This window comes from Peromyscus maniculatus, chromosome 5 (genome assembly GCF_049852395.1).
Source record: "Peromyscus maniculatus bairdii isolate BWxNUB_F1_BW_parent chromosome 5, HU_Pman_BW_mat_3.1, whole genome shotgun sequence".
Lineage (NCBI taxonomy): Eukaryota > Metazoa > Chordata > Mammalia > Rodentia > Cricetidae > Peromyscus > Peromyscus maniculatus.
This window is the reverse complement of record NC_134856.1, coordinates 13845339-13871514: the sequence shown is the minus strand read 5'-3', so window position 1 is coordinate 13871514 and position 26176 is coordinate 13845339. Positions and strand designations below refer to the sequence as shown.

Below are 26176 nucleotides of genomic sequence, written 5' to 3'. Positions count from 1 at the left end.
ATTATTTTGAATCTGTGGTTTTTATTGAGTTTAAAAATTTTCCCTTGAAGCCGGGCGGTGGTGGCGCACGCCTTTAATCCCAGCACTCGGGAGGCAGAGCCAGGAGGATCTCTGTGAGTTCGAGGCCAGCCTGGGCTATCAAGTGAGTCCCAGGAAAGGCGCAAAGCTACGCAGAGAAACCCTGCCTCGAAAAACCAAAAAAAAAAAAAAAAAAAAAAAATTTTCCCTTGAAAGAGAACTTTTTGAGACCAAGAAATACTGCAGCTAGTCTGGTCAAATCCTAGGCTAAGTATTGCCATCTTAAGTAAGGAGAACATGGACAGTGTCATGTTATCTGGGATGCATAAAGGCAGCTCTGCTGGAGGCCCAGTCTTTCTCTAGACAACTGCTCAGCAAAAGAAGAAATGAAGGAAAGTCTGTGATCAAATTACGTAGACTTAGAGTGCAATGTCTATACGTAGTAACAGAGTCGATCTGTAGCTGTAGAACAAGGAACAGTATAAGCAAGGGTGGGAGGGGTGGGGTGGAGAGTAGATAAAAGGCCACATCATGCATTTCACAAAGAGCATCTACAAATATTAGTAGATGTATGAAAAGTTATCTGACTGACTCACAAAGATTGTAAGGTAGAGCAGGAGAACGTGTTTTTCATTAGTCATTTTGATGAAATGTCAAAAGTGTCCAAGTTTGGTAATAACTGATGTTTGAATAAATGAAAAAATGGGAATTATCTACTGATGAACCTGTAAATTAATACCACGAGGGCAGTTTAACTGTATGAGAAACCTTAAAAGTCCTATGAGTCACTTCAACCTGGGTAATCTCCTGCTAAGAATCTGAATCTTATATATTCTATATCCTAAAGAATTCCATGCCTGCCTGTTAAGGTATCACAGTATGTGTATGCTTTCTGCTCCAAATACAGAGATGTCAGGTGTAAGACATTAAGGAATAAACAAGGACAAGTTGTAGCGAGGTTTGTAAACAAGGTGGCATTATGCCCCGGAAGGAGCTAACCAGAAAGGCTTGTCAGCTGGATTAAAGCCTTGATCCTGCAGAGCCTCTGGATGCTGAGACAGAAAGTTGAATGGGCAGGGAATAGACTAACCCCAAAGCCAGAGCTTGGCAGTGAAGTTTCGCTTTTTGTAAAGGGTGATTAAAAGAAGTCCCCTGACCCCAGGAGGGCTATAATTTATTTTGATCTGTGAGTCTTGAGTATCAGAAGGGAACTCTGTCTTCCATGAATGGAATCAGGGTGGGAAATTAGGGGTAAGGGGGTGAGATTATGGGGCTGTGTAGGACCATCATATAAAGCTTGGTCCTGGGTAATGGTTATCCTGGGAGAGGCAAGACAGAGCTTCTGTGGATCCACAGGCAACCACAGATGAGCACAGGTGGAGTGAACCACCAAGAAGAAAACACAAAGACAAAAGCCTTCAAAATATAGTTCCATTAACAATTAAAAATGAGTAGTTAGAGCAACAAGTAACAAAACCAACAATTACAAAAGCTGTTCCATGTGAGAGTAATATATTTTATGGACAAATCAAAGATTAAAAGACACATGTCCGTGTTGCTCCAAGGGATAAAGGTATTACATCATTGACAAAAACAAAAATCTAAGAACTTTGCTCCAGAGTAAGGCCCCGCCCTCCTGCATCACTGAAAGAAGAAAGGTGACCTCATTAAACAACAAGAAAGGAAGCAAGAAAAACTCATCAACAAACACTACCAGGTGGGCAAGTCCCAGCTCAGAAGCAGAAACACAAGGAAAAACCAAGAGAACACATCTCACCTACAAACTACTAATCCCATAAGACACATCTCACCTACAAACTACTAATCCCATAAGAACAGTCACTAATGAAAAGGACCTGGAGGAACTGACAGACAGATTCACAAAAATGTTCACGACTGTGTTCAGTTAACTCAAAGAAGATGTGAGTCTATACTCTAGAGCTGAATTAGACAACAAAGTCACTTTAATAGAGACAAACAGTTTAATAAAGAGTTAGAACCCTGAGAAATAGTGCTGCAGTGTTGAAAAGAGCAACTTAATAAGGCAAACCTTCTTAAAATAAAATGAAACAAAAATCTAAAATGTTTGTAAATATTTGGAAATTTCAGCTACCTGAAAAAGAACCAGTTGGAAGTTTTGGAAATGAAAAATATTGTCATAGAAGTAAATTGTTGACTTTGAGACAGGGTCTTGCTATAGTTCAGCCTGACTTTGAATTGATGATATTCCTACCTCAGCTCTGGTGCCGGGATTATAGATGTGACCACCATATTTACCTGAGAGAACAGATTTCATAGATGGGGTGAATGTTAGACTCGGCACATTTACAAGGAAAATGATGAGTTGATCGAGTACTGAGAAATTCACATAGAATTTAGCTTAAAGAGACAAAGGGTTAAAAAAAACAAAGGGCAGGAGATTTGAAGGCTAGATGGGGAGGTTTCCATTTATGTTAAAACTGTAGAATATAAGGGTTATAGTGGAAAATATCCTTACATATGAGATAAAAAGCAAACAAAAAAGGTATATCCTGTAGCTCTATAGATGCTAGCAGATAGGAGATGATGTCTCTGAAATGATTATGGGAAATTTACTTATTTTAAAAAAATTTTAATTATTTTTTTTGTACATGTGAGTGTGGTGTATGTGTTTGTATGCATGTTCATGTGCATGTATGTACATATACATGTGGAGGGCAGAGGTCAACCTCTGCATTCCTTGTTTGTTCCTTACCTTTTATTTTGAGATAGGATCCCTCACTGGACCTGGGCCTGTTGATTTGTCTGGACAAGCTGACCAGGGAGCCCTTGAGATTCTCTGGTCTTTGTTTTCCCAGCATTATAGGTGGGAATTCCAGGATTATAGGTGTTCACTGCCAAGGACGGCTTTCACATGGGTTCAGTGTGTGTGTCTAAACTCAAGCCTTCTCTCTTGCAGGGCACAAACTTCATTGACTGATTTATCTCACTAGCGTAATGTGACTTTTTAGATTAAAATTTATTTTTTTCTTTTTTTTTTTTTGGTTTTTCGAGACAGGGTTTCTCTGTGTAGCTTTGCGCCTTTCCTGGAGCTCACTTGGTAGCCCAGGCTGGCCTCGAACTCACAGAGATCCGCCTGGCTCTGCCTCCCGAGTGCTGGGATTAAAGGCGTGCGCCACCACGCCCGGCTTAAAATTTATTTTTATGTATGAGTGTTTTGCTGCGTGTTTGTCTGTGTGCTGTGTACATGCCTGGTGCCTGTGGAGGCCAGAAGAGGGCATTGGATCCCCTGCAGTTGGAGTTACAGATGATTGCTAACCACCATGTGGGTGCTAGGAACTGAACCAGGCTTCTCTGGAGGGGCAAGCAGGGCTCTTAACCACTGAGCCACCTTTTCCGCCCCCTTATGTGATTATTTATTGAATGAAAAAAAAGAAACAAGAAGGAAGGACATGACTGCTCCTGGGTATGATGGAGGAGAGAGTTTATTGTAGATAAAAGGGGAGCATAGCCAGAGGCAGAGACATCCGGGAGAGTCTAGAGCGGACATGACCCTGAGCCCTGTGAGGAGGGGGAAGGGAGCAAGAGAGGAGCTCCAACCGAAGGGTGGCTTGGGCCAAGAGAATAGAGGGAAAGACCAGGTAACCAAAATGCTTGGATTATACAGGGAAGAGCAGATCATCCCCTGGGCTGGAGAAGTTTGTGATAGGGAGCAGGGTATTCCAGCCATACCGGGGAAACAGGTAGGGACTGAGGGATGCTGGGAGAACTTGGTCACCAGGACCACTTTGATATGTTAAATAGGCACCTTAGCCCTTTGTCCTGGGTTTGAGACCTCACATTTATCTGCTTAGGTTTACTTCCAGTTTGCTATTTGCTCTTTTCTTTTCTTTCTTTCTTCCTTCCTCCTTCCCCCCTCTTTCCCTCCCTCCCTCCCTCCCCCCCTCCCTCTCTCCCTCCTTCTCTCCCTCCTCCTCTCCTTTTCCTCCAGGGACTTTCATGTTCTTTGTCACATTGTTGCCTACCTCTCTGCCCTGTTCCTTTGGGGTTGTTTTAGCATCTCGAATAGCCATCTCCATCCTGGTGGGGTCTCTTGGCGTAGCACTTTGCTCTTGGCATGTGAGATTCCTACAAGAATATACATGTACCTGCATGTGGGCCTTTGTACTCCTCTCCTGTATTTTAATTCTGTGTATGTTGTCGATCCCGCAAATCACCATTATTTTTACTTTAAATAGTCAGATGTCTTTTATAAGGATTTAAATCGTAAAGAGCAAAGTCCTCTATTGCCTATGTTTTACCATGGCTGGTACTTTCAGTTCTTCATGTGGATTCTGATTGGTATTTCATGTTGTTTGTCTGTCTCTTTCTCTCTCCTTTTCTCTCTCTCTTTCTCCCTCTCCCTCCCACCTCCCCTCTCCTCCCCTCCCTTTCCTCCCCTTCCCTTCCCTTCTCTTTTCCTTCCCTCCCTCCCCCTCCTCTCCCTTCCTTCCCTCTCTTCTTCCTTCCCTTCTGACTGTCATGTTTTGCCCAGTTAGTACTAATCTTATGTTTTTTCTTATATAAATATGTCTTTTTCTTTTTCTCTTCCTGCTTTTAAGTTTATTTCTTTATTTTACTGTTTTTAAGTAATGTGGTTATGAAATACTTTTTAAAAAGTAAAAAAAAGTGTGTGTGTGTGTGTGTGTGTGTGTGTGTTTGCTTGCAGTTCTCAAACAGCTTGTGTCTGTGGACATTTAGTTGTTATCAGATTTGGGAAACTTTTGGTCACTGTTCTTTGGCCCATTCTCTCTCTTCTCCGCCGGCCATTTGAAATGTGTGTGTTATTTATGTCCTCCCAGTGCTGCCGACTCTCTTCCTGCCTGCATCTCATGCCTGTGTTTTCCCTCTGCGTTTGCAGGTTCCTCCTCCTCTTCTCACTCCCTTTGAGTGCTGAGACACCGCTGCGGTTTTCCTTTCCAGAGCTTGACTGCTGGAGTCTGTTTCCTCACCTGCCCAGTCTCCCTCGACTTCCTGGAACACATTCTAGTTCAGTCACTCTTTTAACACGCATTTGCTCACTCTGCCTTCACGCCGTTAGTTCTGCAGGCCGGCTTCGCTCTACCCCGTTGTCTGTGGTAACCATGTGGTGTCTGACTTTAGCCGGCTCTTCGTGTGGCACCCCGTTGCTTTGGACTGGACCGTAAGCTGAATTTTAGCATGTGACTCCTGGATCTCGTTCTTGGTGTTTTTTAAAGCATTTCTGTTCTTCATTGAGTCATTGAGGACTCTTGGATCAGTTTGGTCTTTGGAAGGCTTTTCTCTTGAGCCTCGTCAGGAAGAAGGGAGCGGCATGTATTTGAGGGTTAATTGTCCTGCGGAAAAAACCTTTTGAGTGTTTCTCAGTGTTTTGTGAATCACAAGGTTTTTCTTTTGTGCCTATTTAAATCTCGAGCTGTTAGAGCAGTGAGGTCCCACAGGTTCAGGAACAGCTTTAGTTTTACAAGTTGAAAAGTAGGTTTAATTTTAACTAAAAACTAAAAGTACTGTGTTTTATTTGATCCCCTTATATTAAAAATTAAAAAGGTTTTGCAAGACATAATTTTTCTGGCCTTGGGAGGGTGTGGCATGTGGTGAGACTGACTATGTAATTCTTGGGAAGTGAGAGTAGTCTCAGTATGTGACCCGCTGCCAGTCACCTCACAGCTTTCCGTGGACCTTGCTTTCTTCCTGTATCCTAAGACTTTGCAGTTTCCTTGTGCTAACCTGAGGTGACCATTACAGCACGTCTAGTCAAGCTGTGACACACGTATATGTGCACACACACATATAAACCTCAGGTGATCATTGCAGCACATTTAGTTAAGCTGTGACACACGTATATGTGCACGCATACATATAAACCTCAGGTGATCATTATAGCACATTTAGTTAAGCTGTGACACACGTATATGTGCACACACACATATAAACCTCAGGTGATCATTACAGCACATTTAGTTACGCTGTGACACACATACATGTGCACACACACACATAAACCTCAGGTGACCTTTACATCACAGCTAGCTGAGCTATGACACACATACATGTGCACACATATATAAACTTTTGTGGAAAGTGTTTATGAATTATGTATTTTGTCCTGGCAAATTAGTATCTGGAGTTCTCTAGTAGGATTGATTTATGTTCTAAAGTGTATTTAGGTGGATTCATATAGATTCCACTGTTGATATTTATAACTATTAAATGTGACTTCTCCAGACCCAAATAAGAAGGATGTGTGGCTGCCAGGTGTACTGAGGGCTTGTTACATGCCAAGCTCTCCTCTCATCTGTTTGTGTGTGCTGCTTCCTTTATGTCCTGCCAGGAGCTGAGCCCCAGATATATCTCAGTTGGGGAACTTGCCTGGGAACTCAGAGTTTGACTCCTAAGCTCGTGCTCTTGTCTAGAACACCCCCTCCCCACCTCACCTGATTCCCACTTGCCTGTAATCTGCATAATTCGTAAGTTGCAGTATTTCCTAGGACACACGGCTGATTTCTACTGCTTCATAGCTGCACCGCAGATAAGAACACCAAGGTCGAGAGAGATTGACTGGGGAATTTATACACCTTGGAAGTTACAGAGTTCATGCCCCAACATCTGCTTGTCCTGTTTCTCTGTATGGTGCTGCATTTTCATTGAGAACGGGGGTGGGAATGCAGACTCACTTAAATGTTGAGATGCTTCCTTTTCTTTCGGACGATGGCATAGAAAATGTATTGCCTTTATTTCCTTTGGCTCGGGTGCTTCCTACTTCTTGAGAGGCATCTTCCTCCTCATTCAAACCTTGCTTAAAAACCAGGTCACTTTCCGACTTGCTTCATCCTTGCAAGACACATTGTATTTCTTACAGTGGATGTTCATTAATTTTAATAAAATTAAATTTTTATTGACCAGCCTAAAATATTATGTCCAATTTAAATACCGTAACAGGGAATGCTGGGTATAATGGAGTATACCTGTAATCACAGCATTTGGGAGGCTGAGGCAGGAGGATACCTTGGATTTGAGGCCAGCCTGGACACATAGCCAGTTCCAAGCTAGCCTGCCATACTGCAAACAACAATAACAACGACACACACAAAACACATCAACCAGCCAGTACCTGGAGAATGAAAACAGGTGACAGCTAAGAGCTGTCAGCAGCATCGTCAATGGGGCTGAAGGGAGGATGGACAAAAAATAGACTCCATTGTGTGCATACGACACACCCCTGTGCTGTGGCTTACAGACCAGTTCAGTTCTTTGGGGTGATTTCTGTATGACTCTCAAGCCATGTCTTTGGCAGATCTGTGAGCTCAGACCCCTCAGCTTTCCCAGCAAAGTGGAAGTGTATGCCTGCAGTTTCTGACGCGCAACCTCAACCCTTTTATGATTATAAGTTGCAGCCTTTTTAAATGTCAGATGCTGTGTGCCCCTTTCCTTGAGGAGCCGTGGAAGTGAGCCTTAGCCGGCCTGGGATGGCTAGGGGAGGGCTTTTCTGCGACCCTCCTGTCAGGTGGGGGAGCCGGGCTCTGAGACCTCTCAGGCTATCTGGCATTTGTTAATAGCTTGATGTATTTGTCACAAGTGTGACAGCCAAGAATCTTGTGAGCAGAGCAGTGTGCTGCAGAGCCCAGCTTTGTGGGCTCACTGAGGCACCGCTGCTGGCCGGATCTGACCCGGTGTGAGGCTCTCAGCCTCCAGCCCGCATGTTCTCGTGTGCTGTGGTGACTGGCTTGCCTTTGGCACAGAGGTCTAATGGCTTTTTCATTGTTTTATTAATAAAAAGGTGATCAGGAGTCAGAGATTATGGTAAAACCTGATAGATTCACAGTGACAAGAAAATTTGATCAGTGACCTCTACTCTCCCGCCTCCCCACTTGAAATGGAGCCCCATCTCCTTGGGGCCATCTGTAGTCCTCTCCTGTGTCTCCATCTCCTCTGAGTCGTCCACTCCTGCCAGCTGAATGTGGGCCCCGCCCTGCAGACAAGGCCAGACTCCATTTCCACAAACAGATCTCCAGCAACACTGAGGCACTCCCATGCTGGTCTTCCCTCCTCACCAGTGTGTTTGTCTGTGATCTCCCCCGCAAATGCCTCATTGCACATGGACAGGAAGATGTAGTTCCTAAAACAAGCCCTGAAGCCTGAGCTGGTGGTTTTGTATCAGATGCCATGTTAGGAGTCGATAGGTAATGTGTTCAAATAGGAGGTAGACAGTCTGGTCGCTGGGTGGCTTACAGTGCTGAAAACAACGGAAGCAGAGTGCTTTGAATTCCTGCGGAAGAAGGCCACTGATGCAGTGCTTGCTCCATAGTAGGGTGTTCTGGAAGAATTTCATCCTTTGGTCCAGCCTTTTAGGTGTCGTCTGCCTTACATATGTCTGGTGGTCTGCACCTCAGCTGAGCTGAGAAATGTTTGTTTTCACAATAATTTACTCCAAGCATTAATTATAAACAGTTCCACCTTCTGTTGATGCTTGTTGGCCTGTGAGGCAGATCTCCTGATCTTTAGCTTGTCTTAGATGGAATATGGAATTTCTCTTGGAAATATATACCTTATACATGGATTAGCTTGAATGGTAGGTAGACTCTCATGGAGAGATTTTTAAGGTGGAACTTCTGAATTATTCAGTGTTTAATTTTTTGGTGGCATTTATAAATATTGTAGTGCTTTGTGTTTATAAAAAGCCCTAAGACTAGTAAAAGGATCACAGGGGAATGCAGACTTTCCTAAGCTTCAAATGAAATTGATGTAGGGTTTGGGTTAAGGTAGTGATAGTGTACATAAGTCTGAGAATTATTCATGGAAATATCATTAGTTCTTTTTATAACTGTAAGAGTGGCTACTGCTGAGAGCAGTTAAAGCATTACCCAATTAGTAAATTAAATGATTTGTGCTATGATACTATTATAGGTCTTTCCTAATGGTCACCGATCACACCTTAATTAGAAAGTTATTCAGCATCATGGGTAAGAAAATACCATCAAAATGGAAGCCTGTTTAGATAAGTAGAGTCATGTGCATACTGTTTTGTTTCTTGTGTGTATACTAGTTAGATTTTGATTCCCTTTGTGTTATTTATTTTGAATTATAGTGCAAAAGCTCTAGAAATTTTGGTTCAAAAAAATTTTGGCTCTGAACTTCTCTTGTTTTGATTTATGAGTGAAGACTGCTTTCCCGGGGTAGAGGGGGATAAAACTGTGGGTCGTCATGTCTGGTTGGGTGAGTGGTGCACTGTATAAAATCAGTGACTTCTAGAGCTGCAGGGACTAAAACCGAGTTTGTGTGTGCTAAACCATACTCTCTTGGGTAGGCCCAAACTGGTCCAGAGCAAGGACACACTGTCCTGTTCTCAGAGGTGTGGTTGCCGCCTAGCAATGGCCCTGGTGATGCACTTTAAAGTTGCCAGTTTTATTGAAAACTACTTCTGTCTGCTCTTTTTCCAGATTGTTAGTATGAATCTCCGTCTTTCTCTCTCTCTCTATCTCATATATGCTGTGTGTATGCTACATGCAGACTCTGGCTTTGTAGATGCCTGGATATAAGGTGACACACTGTAAAATCTCCCCGTTGCAGTTACCTGTCCTAATGGTCAGTGCTGTCTGAAGAAGACTGGGTTTTCTAAAACAGCCTTAGACAATGCTGGATGGATACTTACAAAAAGGTGCTTCATAAAACTGGATAAGAAAGCAAAGAGGCTTACCATAAATTTGTGGCGATGGTTTAGAGCTGAGAGATTACTTTTAAAAGGGCACTATTTGGGGCTGGAGAGATGGCTCCGCAGTTATGAGGGCTTGTTTTTCTTCCAGAGGGGACAGGTTCAGTTCCCAGCACCCTCATGGCAGCTTACAACCATCTGCAACTCCAGTCCCTGGAGGTCAGACACCCTCTTCTGACCTTTACAGGCACTGGACAAGCATGTGGTGGATATACATACAAACAGAAAATAAATCTAAAAAAAGAACATTACCATAAGTGGACACATTCAAATAAGTATTTACAGGAGGGCTAAGCATCCCAGCTCCCCCACTGTTCAGAGAAGAGATGATTATGCTTTATTGGTATTCCAGGCTTGGTATCACAGGGAGCTTAACAGAGTCTTAGGTTGTATGGAGTGGGAGACTTTTTTCTGGAAGACTGTAGTGACTGATTCATAGGTCGCCTGGGTCCCGAGAAATACCCGATAGCAAAGATGCAAGAGGAATGAATGAAACTGTCTCATGAAATGTGACAGTGGGCAGAGTTAGTTCTGAGAGAGAGCTTCATACATCTTACAATTTAAAGTGTATACGACTTAGTTGGTATATAATTGGCCCTTAATTTATATCTTTAAAAGTTTATACATTCAAGTTCATTAAGATATTTGTATTTGCTTTATTAGAAAATAATATATTGCCCTATATTTGAAGTCATTTTCTATTCAGTAATATGTAATTCTTATTTTTACCCAGAAACTGAGGCTCCTCGAGGAGCTTGAAGACACTTGGCTTCCTTATCTCACCCCCAAAGATGATGAGTTCTATCAGCAGGTAAGCTGTTTTAGTATTTTTATCAATTTGTAGCCTCTACATTTGATCATGAAGTTGCTTAGGTACACTCAGAGACCTGATCCCAGGCTGGGCAGAGGCTGCAGAGTACATGCCTGCCTTCCCTCAGTCTGTTTTCTCTGTGGACTCTGTCTGGGCATAGCATACCATTTTTTTCCTCCTCAGCATCAATGGTCCTTCTTACCTTGCACCTCTCTGCTCATGCTGACTTTTGTTTCTTTATTTCTGTCCTGCATAGAGTATAACCTTGTCCTCTCATCCTGTTGCTGGGTGGCTGACCCTTTAAGAGTTCATTTAGGCATTAGCTCCTTTGTGAAGTGTTTGCCATGTTGTCACGGCTCTGTGTGAGGCTGCACCTTGTAAGGGTGCTCTCCTGCCTGCCTGTCCCATTGAATAGCAGTCCTGGGACTCTGCATCTCTGACTCTGAATTCTTCAGCACTCTTCCCTAACACATGACAAGAAAAAATTGAAAATCACCCGAATAGAATGGGAAAGGGGATTTATTGGCATCACTTAGAAATCTAAAAGCATGTTTCTGTACCCAGCCTCTCAAAAACTGTCCCTGCCCATTCTTTTTCTGGGTTTCTTGGTTTGACATTCCTGTGTTTGAGTTCATGCGGAGTTGGCTCTAACCTGATAGTCTGGGAGGACTTAGACAGCTCTAGGAGTATGTGGTCTTCAGCATCTGAGACTGTAGAAGGGGCTGGTGGGTTCTTTCCCTCTGGTCCCACCAGATACCCCAGGCAGTGATTGAGTTAGCCTGACGGGGTCACTGTGTTTGCTCGACCCAGTTCATGTGCCTCTCTGGACTCGGGTTCAGTGGGAGCATTCCCACTCAAGCCGTGTGGGTGAGTGTGTGTGTGTGTGTGTGTGTGTGTGTGTGTGTATGTGTGTGTGTGTGTGTGTGCGCGCGCGCGCGCGCGCGCGCGTGCGCGCGCGCGTGGGGGGTGGTGGTGGTAAGATGGATGACGTCTCAAAAGAAAAACTGAACTTCTGGTTCCAATAAGAAGGGATAGGTGTGCTAGACAAGCAAAATATGGTGAAATTTCACCTACTTTCTTCCTATTAGGACATATATTTGAAGTATGGGAATAGAGCCATGTCACCCTTGGTAGCGCCTGCTTGTCCATCTGGTTTCTAGGCCACTCTCATTCCTAAGACCTCGTCTTCAGCTCTTCACTGCCTTTCGCTCATCAGTGCTCACAGGTCTATGGTTTCCGTCTCTGCCCTGTCTGCCCCTGCAGGCAGGCCAGCCCCAGTGAACTGTCATTGACTCCCCCCTCCTTCGTGAGCCACCCTGCTGGATGTTTGCACCACCTCAGAGGAGCTTTGCAGCCTGGCAGGTGGCGCCTTCTCACTCCCTCTCTGTCCCTGTGCTCCGTCCTTGCAGAACACTTGTGTGCCAGAGGCTTCCATAGACGTTTCCTGACACCTCCCGAGCCGGAGGCTTGTCTCTGCTCCCTCTGTTCTTCATCTCTGTCTTCTCACCCATTTCTAATAGTGTGAATTTGTTGTTGTTGTTTTGTTTTCAGTGTGATGCTGAGGGGCTGAGTGCAGAGCCTGATGAATACCAGGCAGATACTGTACCAACTGGACGATAGCCCAGCCAGCCCTGACATAATTTTGTTTTTAAACATGCTTCTCTCTCTACTCTTCTGCATTTTTTTCAGTGCCTGGAACCCATCTCGTGCTTAGTTTGCTTGAGTGAATGATTGAATGATGAATATATTAGTACTTATTTATTTTTGAGACAGGGTCTTGCTCAGGCTGGTTTTTAAAACAAATTATTTATTCATGTGTATGTACATGTGTCTGTACAGATGTGTGCAGAGGCTCATGGAGACCAGAAGCAGGGGGGATCATTGTTACAGGTGGTTGTGAGCTGCCCAGCGTAGGGACTGAGCTCCTCTGAATGAGTAGCAAGTGCTGACAGCCGAGCCATATCCCCAGCCCATCTCCCTCATGTGGGTTTTGAATTCAAAATCCTCCTGACTCAGCCTCCTTAGGGCTACAATCACAGGTGTGGGTCATGATGCCATGTTACTTTTAAAAGTCAGTTACCTAATGAATCCAGTGTGCTTTGCATTTTGATTTTACCCGCATACACACCTCCTCAGGAGGTAGCATCTTGACATAGAGGAATGATTACAGAAATATCATATTCAGTAGTGGCGGTTGCCCTCATTAGAGCTTATCTAGTTAGCCACATTATCTACAGCAAACATGTACTAGTTTTACAATGAAGAAAAAGTAATTTTAAAAAGGCCCTTTAAAGCAAGCAGAAGCAGTCAGCTTTGGGTGCTGTTGGTACTCCTGCCGACATAACCTCCTGGTACTCAGCTGTCTCAGTGGAGCCTCCAGCCACTTCCACTCTTGTGTTGTGCAAGAACATGGAGAACTAAATGGGAACAGTTACAACGCACTGTGCTCCGACCAGCCACACACCAGGGACGGGCGTAGAAACCAGGTGCACACAGACACCCCCTCCAGGCTCCTTAATTTCCTAAGACCCACTCTACAGATCAGTTGTCAGTATCTAATCATGTTAACTATATCTGCTGATAAGCCTTCGTGCTTCTGTAAAACTCTGTTTTACGGGCTGTGCTGTGCTACACATGTACAGACCCAGCTACCTGGGTGGTTGAGCTGGCAGGAAAGACTGAGCCCAGGAGTTAGAGCTGTACCTTCAGCAAACATAACCTGATAAAATTAGAAGCAAAACAGCGACAAAAACAAACAGTTGGAGGGAACTTATTCTCTTAAGAGATAAACTAAAAATGCGTGTAATTATTAGTAAATATGAATTGTATAAATGAGTTGGTCCACTGTGTATTCCAGTATATGTGCCCTTGGTGACCCTTCTGCTCTTGAGGCTGCTTTTCTTCTCCCCTGACATCCTTCCCCGGCTTCATGTGTCTCCTGACTTCTTTCTGTCCCTGCTCCGTGCTCTTTCTCCATCTCTAGAGACTTGTGTTCGGTTCTGTTCTACAGGATTCAGTGAAGTCCCGTGTTGTCTGACTTACTGTGTCAGGCTTGTTTCATCCAAGTTAGTATTCTCTAGTTCTATTCATGTTGCTGCAAACAACAGCATTTCCTCTTTTTATGGTTATGTAGTATTCCATTGTGTATATATACAATGTTTTCTTCACCCATTCACTGGAATTGAAAATATTTATAAGTGACAGGAATGAATGGTTCGGGTGTGACATTGGGCCCGACACAGGCTTGTAGAATTTTGATGTCATGCACCCGCCACATGGGCAGGTTGCTTGTCTCGTAGCCTGTGCCAGGCACTGCACTGTTTGTGAATGCTCTCCCATTTAGTTGCCACACCAGCCTTGTTCATTTCTTCCAGGAGTCAGCAACTGTCTCCCTCAAGTTTGAGGTACCCAGGGCAGGTCTTATCATAGTGATAAGTTCCTGTCTGGCATCAGAGCTGAAGGCCAGGCTCAAATCGATCGACTCTGAGGCTGGGCTTTCTCCTTCTCTCTGTACCATGTTCCAGTTCAAAACACCTGGAGAAATAGAGTCAGAAATCAGCAGTGTCAACAGCTGGAAGCTGAACAGCAAAGGGAGCTTCTGTTAGCGTGCCTCGGGGACACCAGGAACTGAGCAGTGCCACAGCCAGAAGACGCCTCTGTTCCTCAGTTCTCAGAGGACTCCCTGGGCAGTAGCGTGGATCCCTAGGCTCTCCTACCACGCCCTTTCCTTGTGTGCCAGGCAGCACCCATGCTGTTCCCAGAGCATCACATGTATTAGCTTATTTAAATACCGCCATAGTCTCCATGGCAACTGCTGTGAAGCTCACTTTGGAACAGAGCAAACAGGCTCAGAGAGGGTTAAAGCCTTTTTGAGATTCCAGACAGGTAGTGTAAGGCCCAGGGCTTGTACTGCTTGGCTCTTGTGGCAAGCTCTGGGCTGCACTCTATATCTCTTAGTCTTTCTGAGATGACTTGCTTTTTTTCCAGTGGCCCCATATTCTTCCTCTTCTTGCTTACCTGTGGCCACGCCCACCCCAGTCCTGACTGTGAACTAGAAGGTTCTACCTGAAAGTCTTCCTGGTACCCCACTTCAGTGTGATTCATGTTAGTTAAGTGGATGCTCTTTAGCCTCCCCACTGGGGCTTTGCAGTGTTTTAGGAATTAAAGATAAAGTTGTGAAAATTGACAGAAGACCCCTGCTTTTACTGAGCTTCCTTGCGAGATGGATGGATAGTGTGGGAGGTGTAGAAAGGATCCACGTGAGAAGTTCAAGTTTGAAGTCCTGGGCTAAGGAACAGCAAGGGCTCTGAGATGTGTTTGAAAGGGGACGTGCCTGAAGCTGGCCACTGTGGAGTGAGAGCCGAGAGCAGAGGCTCCGAGGCCAGATGTCGACAGCTGTGGGAACTTGCCATAACGGGAGTGAGTGGGAAGAGCTGACAAGAGGTTCAGTGCTCGCCTGTCACAGGACCGGACTACGTTTTATTGAGGATCCGTGCTCTTGAGCACGGCTCATTTCTTTTCTCTCTAGTGAGGCCCCCTTATCCTGTTCTTCAGGTTAGGGGTCTTATTATCTTCAACTGCTACCTATTGCTCCTGTCCCCTGGTCAGTCATTAGGTCCTGACAATTTTGCTCGCCCAGAATGTCTCAGATTCTTGCCTTTGCTGGTATGGCTGAAGCCCATGTTTATCTCCCACCTGTGGCATTTCAGTGTTGTCCTGCTAGGTGCCCTCCAGTGCCATCAGGACTGTGCTTTTTAGAATTGTGTTCAGTTTGCTCCTCCTTGCGTTGTTCATTCTGCCGAGTCTCGTTTCCAAGGTAAAGTTCAAACTCGGCATGCCCACTTATCACTTCCGAGGCTGTTGACAATTATACCCAGACTGCCTCTGTAGCCAGTGTCTCACCCATCACCTCACACAGCTCTGACAGTCAGCGGTGTCGCAGAGCACCTTGCTGTGTACCCCAACCCCGCTCTGCCTCTCCTCCTGCCTGCCCGCACCCTCCTCCCATACTGTCTGCCAACCACCTAGTCACCCTAAGAAAAGTGCCCTTACGGAAATGCTGCACCTTCTGTGAATGTCCTGGAACATTGTAAAGCATCACTTGACTGCTTCCTGCCTCTGTTGCTTCCCCCGAGGCCAGAACTGCCCTCAACCCTGTTGCAGTTGTCTCCCAGCTTGCTTCAACATCTGGGGAAACCTTAAAAGTTCTTTCATTCACTCATTTTGCCTGTGTGTGCACATGTGTGACACCATGGTGCACTCGTGGAAGGCAGAGGACAGTTTGTAGGAGCCAGTTCTCTCGTTCCACCACGTGGGCCATCAGGATTGGCAGCAAGTGCCCTTACCCACTGAGCCAACTCACCACCCCGCCCCACCCTGCCCCACCCCACCCCACCCCACCCCGCCCCAGAGCTTTCTTTTAATTAGCTCTGTCTATCTGCTTTCTTGCTGAGAGTCCCTCGGCAGCTTCCCAGGTTGTTCCTAGTAGAAGCCTAGAGCTTGGCACTGGAAATGGACGTATTAAGTCCCGTGCATCCCGCTCCTCACTGTTCCCGCACCTGAAATCTTACTTTCCCATCCCCTCAACCCAGCGGCATTCTTCCTCTTCCTGGAAGGAGCCAGGCACACTCCTGCTCCAAAACCTTTGTAGTGGAATCCATTCGCCTGGAGCTCTCTCACTCAGGTCCCTGCAGGGCTGGCATCCTCTTTCTTTCATACTCTCCTCAGGTCACCTTGCTAGAGAGATGGGCGATGGCCACACTTACCACAGCAGCCCAGTCCTACACACTCAACTTGATTTTCTTCTGAAGACTCATCACCATCTTAATACGCTGTTATTTATTTATTCATTTATATCTGGCTCTCCTTCCCAGAGTATGAGCTTAAAGAGAGTGTGGGGACGTTTCGTTCTCTTGGATTCCTGGAACTTAGTGCTTTGCAGATGGTGTGAGCTTGACTGGTTTTTAAGCCCCCAATAAGGATTTTTCCAGGCTTCCCTCCCCAACTGTCCTCTCCTCCCGTAACAGTGTGCTTGTACTTCTGCCCTGGCTATGTCTTACTCCATTACTTTCCATTCTGTCTATGCAGTTAAAATATGAGATATTATGGGTAGGACCTAACTTACTTTTATCAGCGTTTTTATGGACTTTATTCAGTGTCCGGGGCATAACAAGTGCAGGTTGGATATTACATGAACCTGCAGAGTAGCATGAGCTGTGAACAAGTGTGTGAACCAACACTTTGTGTCACTAGCAGAGTTTGGGTTTCACCCACCTGGCTGTCACAGCTAGAGCAGATCCTACGTAGGTCTTTCGAAGTATGCTTCCTCTGTGCCCCAGGTGGCATCATACCCCTGGAGGCTGGGCCACGTGAGCATGTAGCCTTTTAGTGTTAGGGCCTGTTGCCAAGTTGCAAGTATTTTCAATAAAAATTATGTAGAAAATACTATGAAGGACAGTGTGCAGGATGCTCCAGAGTGCAAAGCATGAAGTGTTACCAGCAAAGAATGTGACAGCAGGTTATAGATGGATTCTCTTTAGACCGGGCCACTAACATTGTCAGGTGGAGGCGTGTCCCAGGCTCCTTACAGGTAGTAAATCCTGTCCTCTCAACTGAAGATAGAGTTCCATTGGGCCTCATTTGAGTTCGCCTCCTATAATGCATGTCTTACTCATTCAGCACCGTGCCTGTCTTCTCCGAATGATGAAGTTATTTCAGACCATCCCTTGGAAGGAGAGGAAAAATAGAATTTGTATGCAGTATATTAAAGGAAGACAAAGCCTTACCTCTGGAGAGCTGGTGTTGCAGATCTCCTGAGCCGTGGGATAGGGTCTGCATATTGGCACATTATGGCCACCATACCTTTCCAAATATTAAACTAAATGTCATCTTTTATGCTCTAGAAGCGTTCATTGATCTCAAGAAATATAGTGTGCAACCAAACCAGCGATAATATAATTTCATGACTGTGTACTCCCTAGAAAAACTTGAGCAGGATTAATAAAAAAATTACACTAACATACTTGAAAGTCTGCCAACAGCTGTTCCAAATTACTGTGTGCTGTCTGATGTTCCTCGTATACCTGTCTAAACGGAAAGTGAGCTGGCTCGCCTGACAGGGTGAACTCAGATTGTTTAATGCTCGTCTCCTCTCCAGAGTTACTTGGTGTTCTCTCTAAAAACAATTCGTAACTAATGTTCCATAGCTGTCCTGTGCATCAGCTACTAGATGAACCATTGTCTGAATAGTGGTCGAGGACATGTCAGGGAGGCATTTTCTCCCGTTCATCTGCTTTGAGACTGTGGCAGAATTAGTTCACTTTTGTTAATTGTTCTCATCACAGTAAAGTCATCCTTCATGTAACAGACACATCGGATTTAAATAAGGCAGAGGTTTTGGTGAAGATGGTTGACAGTTCTGAATCATTTTATCATATCATCAAGAATAATTTTCTAGCAAGTGTAAGAATTGCCATGAACAAATAGGTTAAAATAAGCTTTTCCTTGATATTTTTCTGCTTCAAAGTAGTTTACATCTACTTTAGAAAATCATGTAAAGGTCAAAGTTTGAAAATTAAAATATACAAAGTACATACCCAGAGGGTAGCACTTTTGACTACATTTTCAACAGTTTGTTTTTAGTACTTACGTCTTTTCAAGAAATAATTTTAAAATAGTAAGCTTTGTTAGCTCTTTATGCTTTATTTTTCAATTATAAAATTTTAAGATAATATTACATCATTTTCCCCTTCTCTGTGCTCCCAGCAAACCCTCTGATGTACCACCTACCTTTGATCTCCTTTAATTCATTTCCTCTTTTGCTTTAATTGTTATTATGTGTGTATGTGTGCTCTCTCTCTCTCTCTCTCTCTCTCTCTCTCTCTCTCTATCTATCTATCTATCTATATATATATATACACACACACATATCTATATAAAACGTGTCATATATACATAATATATACTATACATATATACATATTATACATATCGGGTCTGAATTCTAATTGGCCTCTTATTAAGACTATTAATGCTGTTTTTATCATATAGGTTACTAATATCTTTTCAGTTAGAGCTTGATTATTAATTGTGTGCTTCGTTTTGTACAATCCTTTAAAAAAGTCTTTGACACACTCTAGCTATAATATGGATACCACAAAATAGATCTTGTATAAGTAAATGATCTGTTGTTAGTTGTATAAACATAATAATAGTTGTAGAACTTTATTTTCCATCCTTCCTTTCCCTCCTTTCTCCTCTCCTTGTTTTGAGACAAGATGTGGTTCCATAATGTTCGCTGCTTATGAAGTTACATTGCTGTCTTCCTGGGCGGTGTAGATAAAGAGTGCGCTATTGCTTCCTCCATGTTGCAGTTGGGATAAGTGAAGTAGAGACACTGAGTGGATCTCTGACAGTGGACAACAGTATGCCACATGCAGTATGCCACAAGTCTCTGCCCTTCCTGTTCCGTTCACGATCGTACCGTGCCTAGGTATCTGACAGCAGGACAGTCCGGCTCCACTTACTAGTGAATTCTTTTTCTCACATCCAGGCTTGATGAATTTGTTTTTCTTTTGTGTACTTCTGTAGAATCTTGCAGGATTGCCCCCTTCCCATGCTGTAAATGAGCCAGAATGGGTAGATTATGCTATAGTAACAAATAGCCTGTTGCCGGAGGACCTGAGTTTGGATTCCTGGTATCCACGTAGAAAGCCAGGAGCCATGGTGTACATCTGTCATTCTGATGCTGGGGAGGTGGAGACAGGCCCATCCCTGGAGCTCACCGGCCAGCTAGCCTGCCAATCAGTGAGAGACCCTGTCAATGAGTGATTAAGGAAGGTACCTGACCTTGACCTCTGGCTTTTGCACACATATGCACACAGGTGCACATATATCTGCATGTATACATGCACACACCCACAGGAATGAGCATGTTACCTTCTCATGCATAAAGGCCTGAACAGCACAGTGGTCTGAGGCTGGCCTATCCATAGGCTTTTCCTTGAGGACTCCGCCTAAAGCTGAGGGAGCAAGTCAGTTTAAACTTTATAGGGGCAGGTGTAAGTCCTGTGCTCAGATTCAGAGTGGTCGAGGACAGCCAGTGCAGTCCTGAGCAGGGTCAGTGTGTGTGTCCATTAGTGGGTAGGGTTTGTCTGAATACCCGTTCCCATGGCTCCAATAGAACTGCCTTTTGTAGACTCTTCTGGGCTCACGTGTGCATAGAACTTAGTGTACTCACTTCCAGAGAGGTGAGTTTTCTTCAGGTGAGTGTGTTGAACAAGCAGTAGTTTGCCAGTAATTGGAAGGGGTTCAGTCAGATAGTTAAGATCATGCGCGTTCAGTCCCTGGGACCCACATGGTGAAAAGGAGAGAACTGACTCCTGCAAATTGCCTTCTGACCCCCATATACAGGCTGAGGTGCACACACACACACACACACACACACACACACACACACACACACACACACACACACACACAGAGCCAGACAGACACTGCAGCCTAGAGGCTTACATCCTGGGCTGACATTTATCAGTGTGACTTGGGGCAAGCTTTCACAGTGCCTGGCCGCTTCAGTGTGTGTCTGTAAATTGGAGCTGATAGTGTGATTAAAGCCTGAGAAACGAGCCAGTCTGGGTGAGTCCACCACCTGGCGTGGAGTCAACACTTGACAGTAGACAGTAATCAGTTCGTGAATAAAATCGTGTTTTCTGCAAAGCCAGAGGATGCAAGGGAGATTGAAGGTGGGGCAGTGTGGGCACAGGAAGCCTGGGAATTCAAAGGCCAAACTGTTCTCATTTTTTGTTCATGTTGAAGATTATTAGTAGTTAGAGCTCCAACCTGCCAGTGCTCTTCGGAGAGTCTCCTGTCCTTGGTTTTGTAGAAGTTTTTCCTTTAGACTGGCAAGATATGAATGCTACTTAGAAAAGCCATGAGGCTTTTTAGTTTCTTCCTGGACTCTTAGAAAGAAAACAGATTTTTGGAAATATTAAGATGATAGTCATCCATAACCATTTCTCTCTTTGGTTTTGTTTTAGTGGCAGCTGAAATACCCTAAACTGGTCCTCCGGGAAGCAGGCAGTATATCCGAAGAGCTCCACAAAGAGGTCCCCGAGGCCTTCCTCACGCTGCATAAGCATGGCTGCTTGTTCCGGGACCTGGTTAGGATCCAAGGCAAAGATGTGCTCACCCCAATGTCTCGCATCCTTATCGGGGACCCGGGCTGCACCTACAAGTACCTGAACACCAGACTCTTCACCGTGCCCTGGCCAGTGCCAGGCTGCACCATCAACTACACAGATGCCGAGATCGCTGCCGCATGTCAGACCTTCCTGAAGCTCAATGACTACCTGCAGGGTGAGACCGTCCAGGCCTTGGAAGAACTGGCCGTCAAAGAGAAGGCCAACGAAGACGCTGTGCCATTGTGCATGGCAGAGTTCCCCAGGGTTGGCATGGGGTCATCCTGTGATGATGAAGTGGACATTAAGAGCAGAGCAGCCTACAACGTGACTTTGCTGAACTTCATGGATCCGCAGAAAATGCCGTATCTGAAAGAGGAGCCTTATTTTGGCATGGGGAAAATGGCGGTGAGCTGGCATCATGATGAGAACCTGGTGGACAGGTCCGCTGTGGCGGTGTACAGCTATAGCTGTGAAGGTACAGTCTGCTGGGGGCGGGGCGGGGGCGGGGGGCGCGGGGAAGCATGCCCGATAGCAGTGACCAGAGTCACCCAGGCTCTGAAGATATCCATCCATCCATCCATCCATCCATCCATCCATCCATCCATCCATCCATACACACACACACACACACACACACACACACACACACACACAGAGGTGTCTGCAGAGCATCCCTCTTCCAGGCTCTGAAGATATCCATCCATCCATCCATCCATCCATCCATCCATCCATCCATCCATACATACATACATACATACATACACACACACATACACACACACACACACACACACACACACACACACACACACACACACACACAGAGGTGTCTGCAGAGCATCCCTCTTCCCCATCTGAATGCTCCCTGGCTCATTGTTCCACTGTGTGCAGAATATTTCTGCATGTAAGCACTACTGTCATTTTGTCTTGCCCTCGCCCAGGAGAGCAGCAGTCGGATCCGTACAGCCAGTTGCGTTCTTTAATGCTCCGAGTAGGCCGTTCAGTCACCACAATTAGCTTGCTGAGAAAGCTAGGCAAACAGGAACCTGTCAAGTCGTCCCCGGTTCTCACAGGTGTACATTCTTGCCTTGCTAAAGCGCTTTATTATGCCTGACATCACTCTCTCGCCGGTCGGGACCTGTCAGGTGTGGGCCTGCTCTTGGCCTCCTACCGTTTTTTTATAAGACCCTCCTTGGCAGAAGCAGTTAAGTGGTTTCTGGAGGCAGACGTTCCGATTCCCCTGCCTTTTCTAAGGTTCCGATGCCTTGGAGCAGAGAGCTGTAGATGGATTGCCAACATGGTGACCTCCCCAGCTTCTCCTGATGCTCTGTTTCTATTTATCTAGGGTCCCCAAGAGTTTCTCAGAACAGGAAGTACAGAAAGGTCCTGAGTGTGTGGAGCACAGCGGGACCACCGACTCTTTTATTACCTGATTATTAGACAAAGGAATGCAAGAATTCCCTTGTAAAACTAGAGTACTAAGTCATTTGAGAGAATGAACTGGAACTTTTAAGGTCATTGTTTTCTGACAATTGCAGTGTCTTTATTGATTTTTGTTGTTTCTTGTTTTTTGTTTGCTTAAATGGCTATTTTGGAAAAGTGATTTAAGAGCAAAAAAACAAAAACAAAAACAAAACCCAAAAATTCCATCTCATGATACTCTTAAAATTTCTTTATTTTTCTAGTCTCAAAAATTTCCCCAGGATAACAAATATCTTTTCTAAATTGACCTTGGGCTTTCAGTCCAAAACGAGGAACAAGTTGAGTGGTTAGAAATTTCACCGGTTTCCTTGGCATTCACAACAGTGGTGGCAACCTTTCAGTCCAAAACGAGGAACAAGTTGAGTGGTTAGAAATTTCACCGGTTTCCTTGGCATTCACAACAGTGGTGGCAACCTAAAAATCCCGCAAGTCATTCAGTGCTGTCCTAGAGGGAAGAGCCAAGGTCCTCTGATCCTGACTATGTCCTGCTGGGGATTTGCGAGCTCCACAGCGAACAATGGAGCCTGCTGCAGCGCATGCACCGCATGCATGTGATAGCACTGGTGGCCACAGAGCTGCCTCTGTGCTCCGCCCTGCTGCCCTCTTCCCAGACTGCAGTTTAATGTTCCATTGTACCTCCCTTTCATGGGTGATCAAGAAGGGGATTTAAAATTGTAACAAGTAGCATCTAGGAAGCACCTGTGAATGCGAGTAGTTAAGACAGGTAAGGAGTAAAAATGCAAACTGTGTATACGTAGACTTATTGGGCTAGTGGAATGGCTCGGGGTAGTAGAGGCGCTTATTGCTAAGCCAGAGTTCAGTCCCTGGGACCCACGTGGTGAAAAGGAGAGAAATTGCCTTCTGACCCCCATATACAGGCTGAGGTACACATACACACACACACACACACACACACACACACACACACACACACACGGTAAATCATAAAATCATAATAAAAAACTTTTAAAGAAGTATTTTTACGTGCAATTACTAGCTGGGAGGGAGGCTTGCAGGATTCCAGTGTGTAAGAGAGAGCAGTGCGATCCCTTAGTTCTCCTAGTCTCTGAGATGGCCAGGCTCTACAAGTGGTAGTGACAGCGCTCAGGGGTTCTTCCCTGAGCACCTGCTGTGGCCAGACACTTGAAGTACTTCGCATGTTTTAGCCAGTTTCGTGGAGTTCACAATACCCAGCGAATAAAGTAGAAGCGAAGGACTGTAATGCTCCGTGGAGGGCTGTTTTGATCAATGGCCACCCACATATATGATGTTAGCTCTAGATACTTGTAATGGATCTGAACATTTTCTATTATCTGGTGACTTTGTAATGTCACAGCACAGTGAGTTACTAACTAATACATGTGAACAAGCCTATGGTCCTGTCTGCCTTGCAGGACTAGCATATCCAATTCTGTCCATGTCGCTGGGTAATGATCATAAATGACTGCATGGGTCACGTGTTTACTAGGTTATCTTTTTCCTTTTCTGTTTTAGTGTGTATTCCTTCTATTTATTAAAAAGAAAGTTACTGAAAACTCCATGCTGTGCCAATAGAGTGGGCAGCTGCTCATGGACCTGGTATTACACTGTCCCTTGAGTGCACCAAGAGGCCGAATGGAGTGACTGCCTGCACCATCTGTGCTTGGCGGTTTTCACTCAGGGTGTTTCCTACTGGGATAAAAATCCCAAGGACCTAATTCTCAGAATGCATCTCCATTGTTAAGGATGCACAGCCCTCCTTGTACTGTTCGTATTTAACAGATGAGGAAGCTGGGCACTTGTTGGCAGCTAGTAGGAGCAGGGCTCGATACCTTTGGCCTCACAGGTGGATTCCTAAGCTGTGTGACTTACGGGCGTGCATTTCCTATCTGAGCAGTTAGCTGCTTCAGGGATGCAGGCTTTTAAAATGTTGGAGTGTCCAGTTTCTAGAGTGGTTAAGGGAATATTCGGCTGGCCTGCCTTTCTGGTACTGATGCCTTCTCTTCTCTCTTCTGTACTTCTCCTCCATGCTTATACTTTCCAGCACACACGCTGGGGACTGGAGTGGGTGGATGAGTATAGTCTGTGAAGTGGAGCCTTCTCTACCTTCTCTGTGTCTGTGTAGTTGAGAGTCAGGTGGTATGCAAACCAAGTGCCTTGAAATGTCCCAGTGGTGACAAATGATGTGTGTGGCTCTGGTCTCTTTACATCTCTGCTAGAACTGTGATAAGGATGGACATGAAGAGAGCCTTTGGGTTCAAGTCCTGCTTAGGGTTCAATAGGGCTAGAGAGGCTATAGCATGTAGAAACTTTGAAGGCTGGACTATTTTCCATGGTCTTTCAAGTGTTCAGTGCTGAAGATGTGGGACATTGCTAAAGAGTCTGGACACATGGGGCCCCGAGGACATGTCCCGTCTCTCTTTGTCTTGAAAGGCTGCAGTTAGCTGTGCTGTTGAGATTGTGGAGTGATGCCACTTTGGATCTGGACGAGACTCTGGGAATCCTTTGGTTCTAGCCTCCAAGTGGAGGCAGGAAATACCTCCACAGGGCTGCAGTTATGTAGTGAGGGCGCCAGTCAGAGAGTGTGGCTTACCGATGCAGTGTTTCCCAAGGTGCACTGGGAGCTCAGATCAGCGATGATTATTTTCTGCTGAACTTAAATGAGCTGCAGCTTAAGGTCTTTGTGGACTGGCTCTCACTCCTTTTCCCAGGGACCTTTCTGTAGATTTATAATGAGCTGATCATTGCTCTGTGGTCTATTTTCATGAGTAGAAGCCATTGAGAAGTAATTTGTATAGGATACGTGTAATTATAGTCTAAATTTATTGGACTTCACATGCATTTCTAGCTAATAGATATCTCTAGAAGGAAGATTGAAATGGTACAATTTTTAATCAGGAATGGCTTCAGGGAACCGTATGTAAATAGGCAGAGTATTTGATTTTCGTATATTCCAGGCTTGGTGGCAATTGCTCGTTACTCCTACTTATAAAAAAATGAATTTTATCAGGGAAGGCATTAAAACTCATAGTTAATATTGTCCAACACCCTGTTCTGTGATTGGAACACCTTTGAAGATGCCACTCAGCACTTAACTTTTGGTTACCATTTTGTGCATGCAAGCCTGTGTGCATGCATGCGTGTGTGGTGCATTTGTGTGGTGCATGCACAAGAGTGTACAGATGTACTGCCTGTGCATGTGCATATGGAGAGTAGAGCAGGACTAGACATTTTCCTCTATCACTCTCCCTCTTGCTGCCGTGAGACAAGGTCTGTCAGTGAGCTGGAGTCTCATCGCCCCCAATGCTGGGGTTACACAGTTACATGGTCACTAGGGACTTGAACTCAGGTCCTTATGTTTGTAGAGCAAGCATTGTTACCCACTGAGTCATCTGCCCATCCCCTTATTACCACTTTTGGTTCTTTTCTTTCTTTCTTTTTGGTCTGGAAAGCACAATTCCCTGTCATATTGTTGTTATAGGAAAATTGATCCATAAATTTTTGACTAGTGCCCAGGTTAATGGTTTCTGCTCATTAGTTTCTGGATTTCTCCATAAAGGCCAAGGAGGCTAATCCATGTGTTCTTGTCCAAACGTGTGACAGTGTGGAAAGTAAAGGCTGTGCAGTAACTTCCTTAGGACTTCAGGGCTCCTATTTGAGGCTTTGATTTGGGGAAAGACTAGGAAATTATCAAGTGCTGTTGATATCACTCTGTCTGCTGTGAATGTATTGCTCTGATTGGTTAATAAATAAAGTGCTGATTGGCCAGTAGCCGGATGGGAAGTATATGTGGGACAAAGAGAGAGGAGAATTCTGGGAACAGGAAGGCTGAGTCAGGAGTTGCCAGCCAGACACAGAGGAAGCAAGATGTAAAGATACCAGTAAGCCATGAGCCACGTGGCAAGGTATAGATTTATAGAAATGGGTTAATTTAAGATGTAAGATCTAGCTAGCAAGAAGCCTGAACCATTAGGCCATAAAGTTTTAGTTAATATAAGC

General features: G+C 44.9%; 1 protein-coding gene across 5 annotated transcripts in view; it reads left to right on the top strand.

The window, feature by feature from the left end:
- Positions 1-26176, top strand: part of Fto (FTO alpha-ketoglutarate dependent dioxygenase) — a 362019-nt gene that overhangs the window by 87581 nt on the left and 248262 nt on the right. For all 5 annotated transcript variants that reach the window (XR_013051162.1, XM_006984039.4, XM_076571713.1 and 2 more), the window contains exons 2-3: positions 10458-10535; positions 20573-21191. Coding sequence is in view for 4 of the 5 variants with exons in the window: in XM_006984039.4 (XP_006984101.1) it covers positions 10458-10535; positions 20573-21191 (697 nt within the window). In the remaining variant the exon portion in view is untranslated. The remainder of the gene's footprint in view (positions 1-10457; positions 10536-20572; positions 21192-26176) is intronic.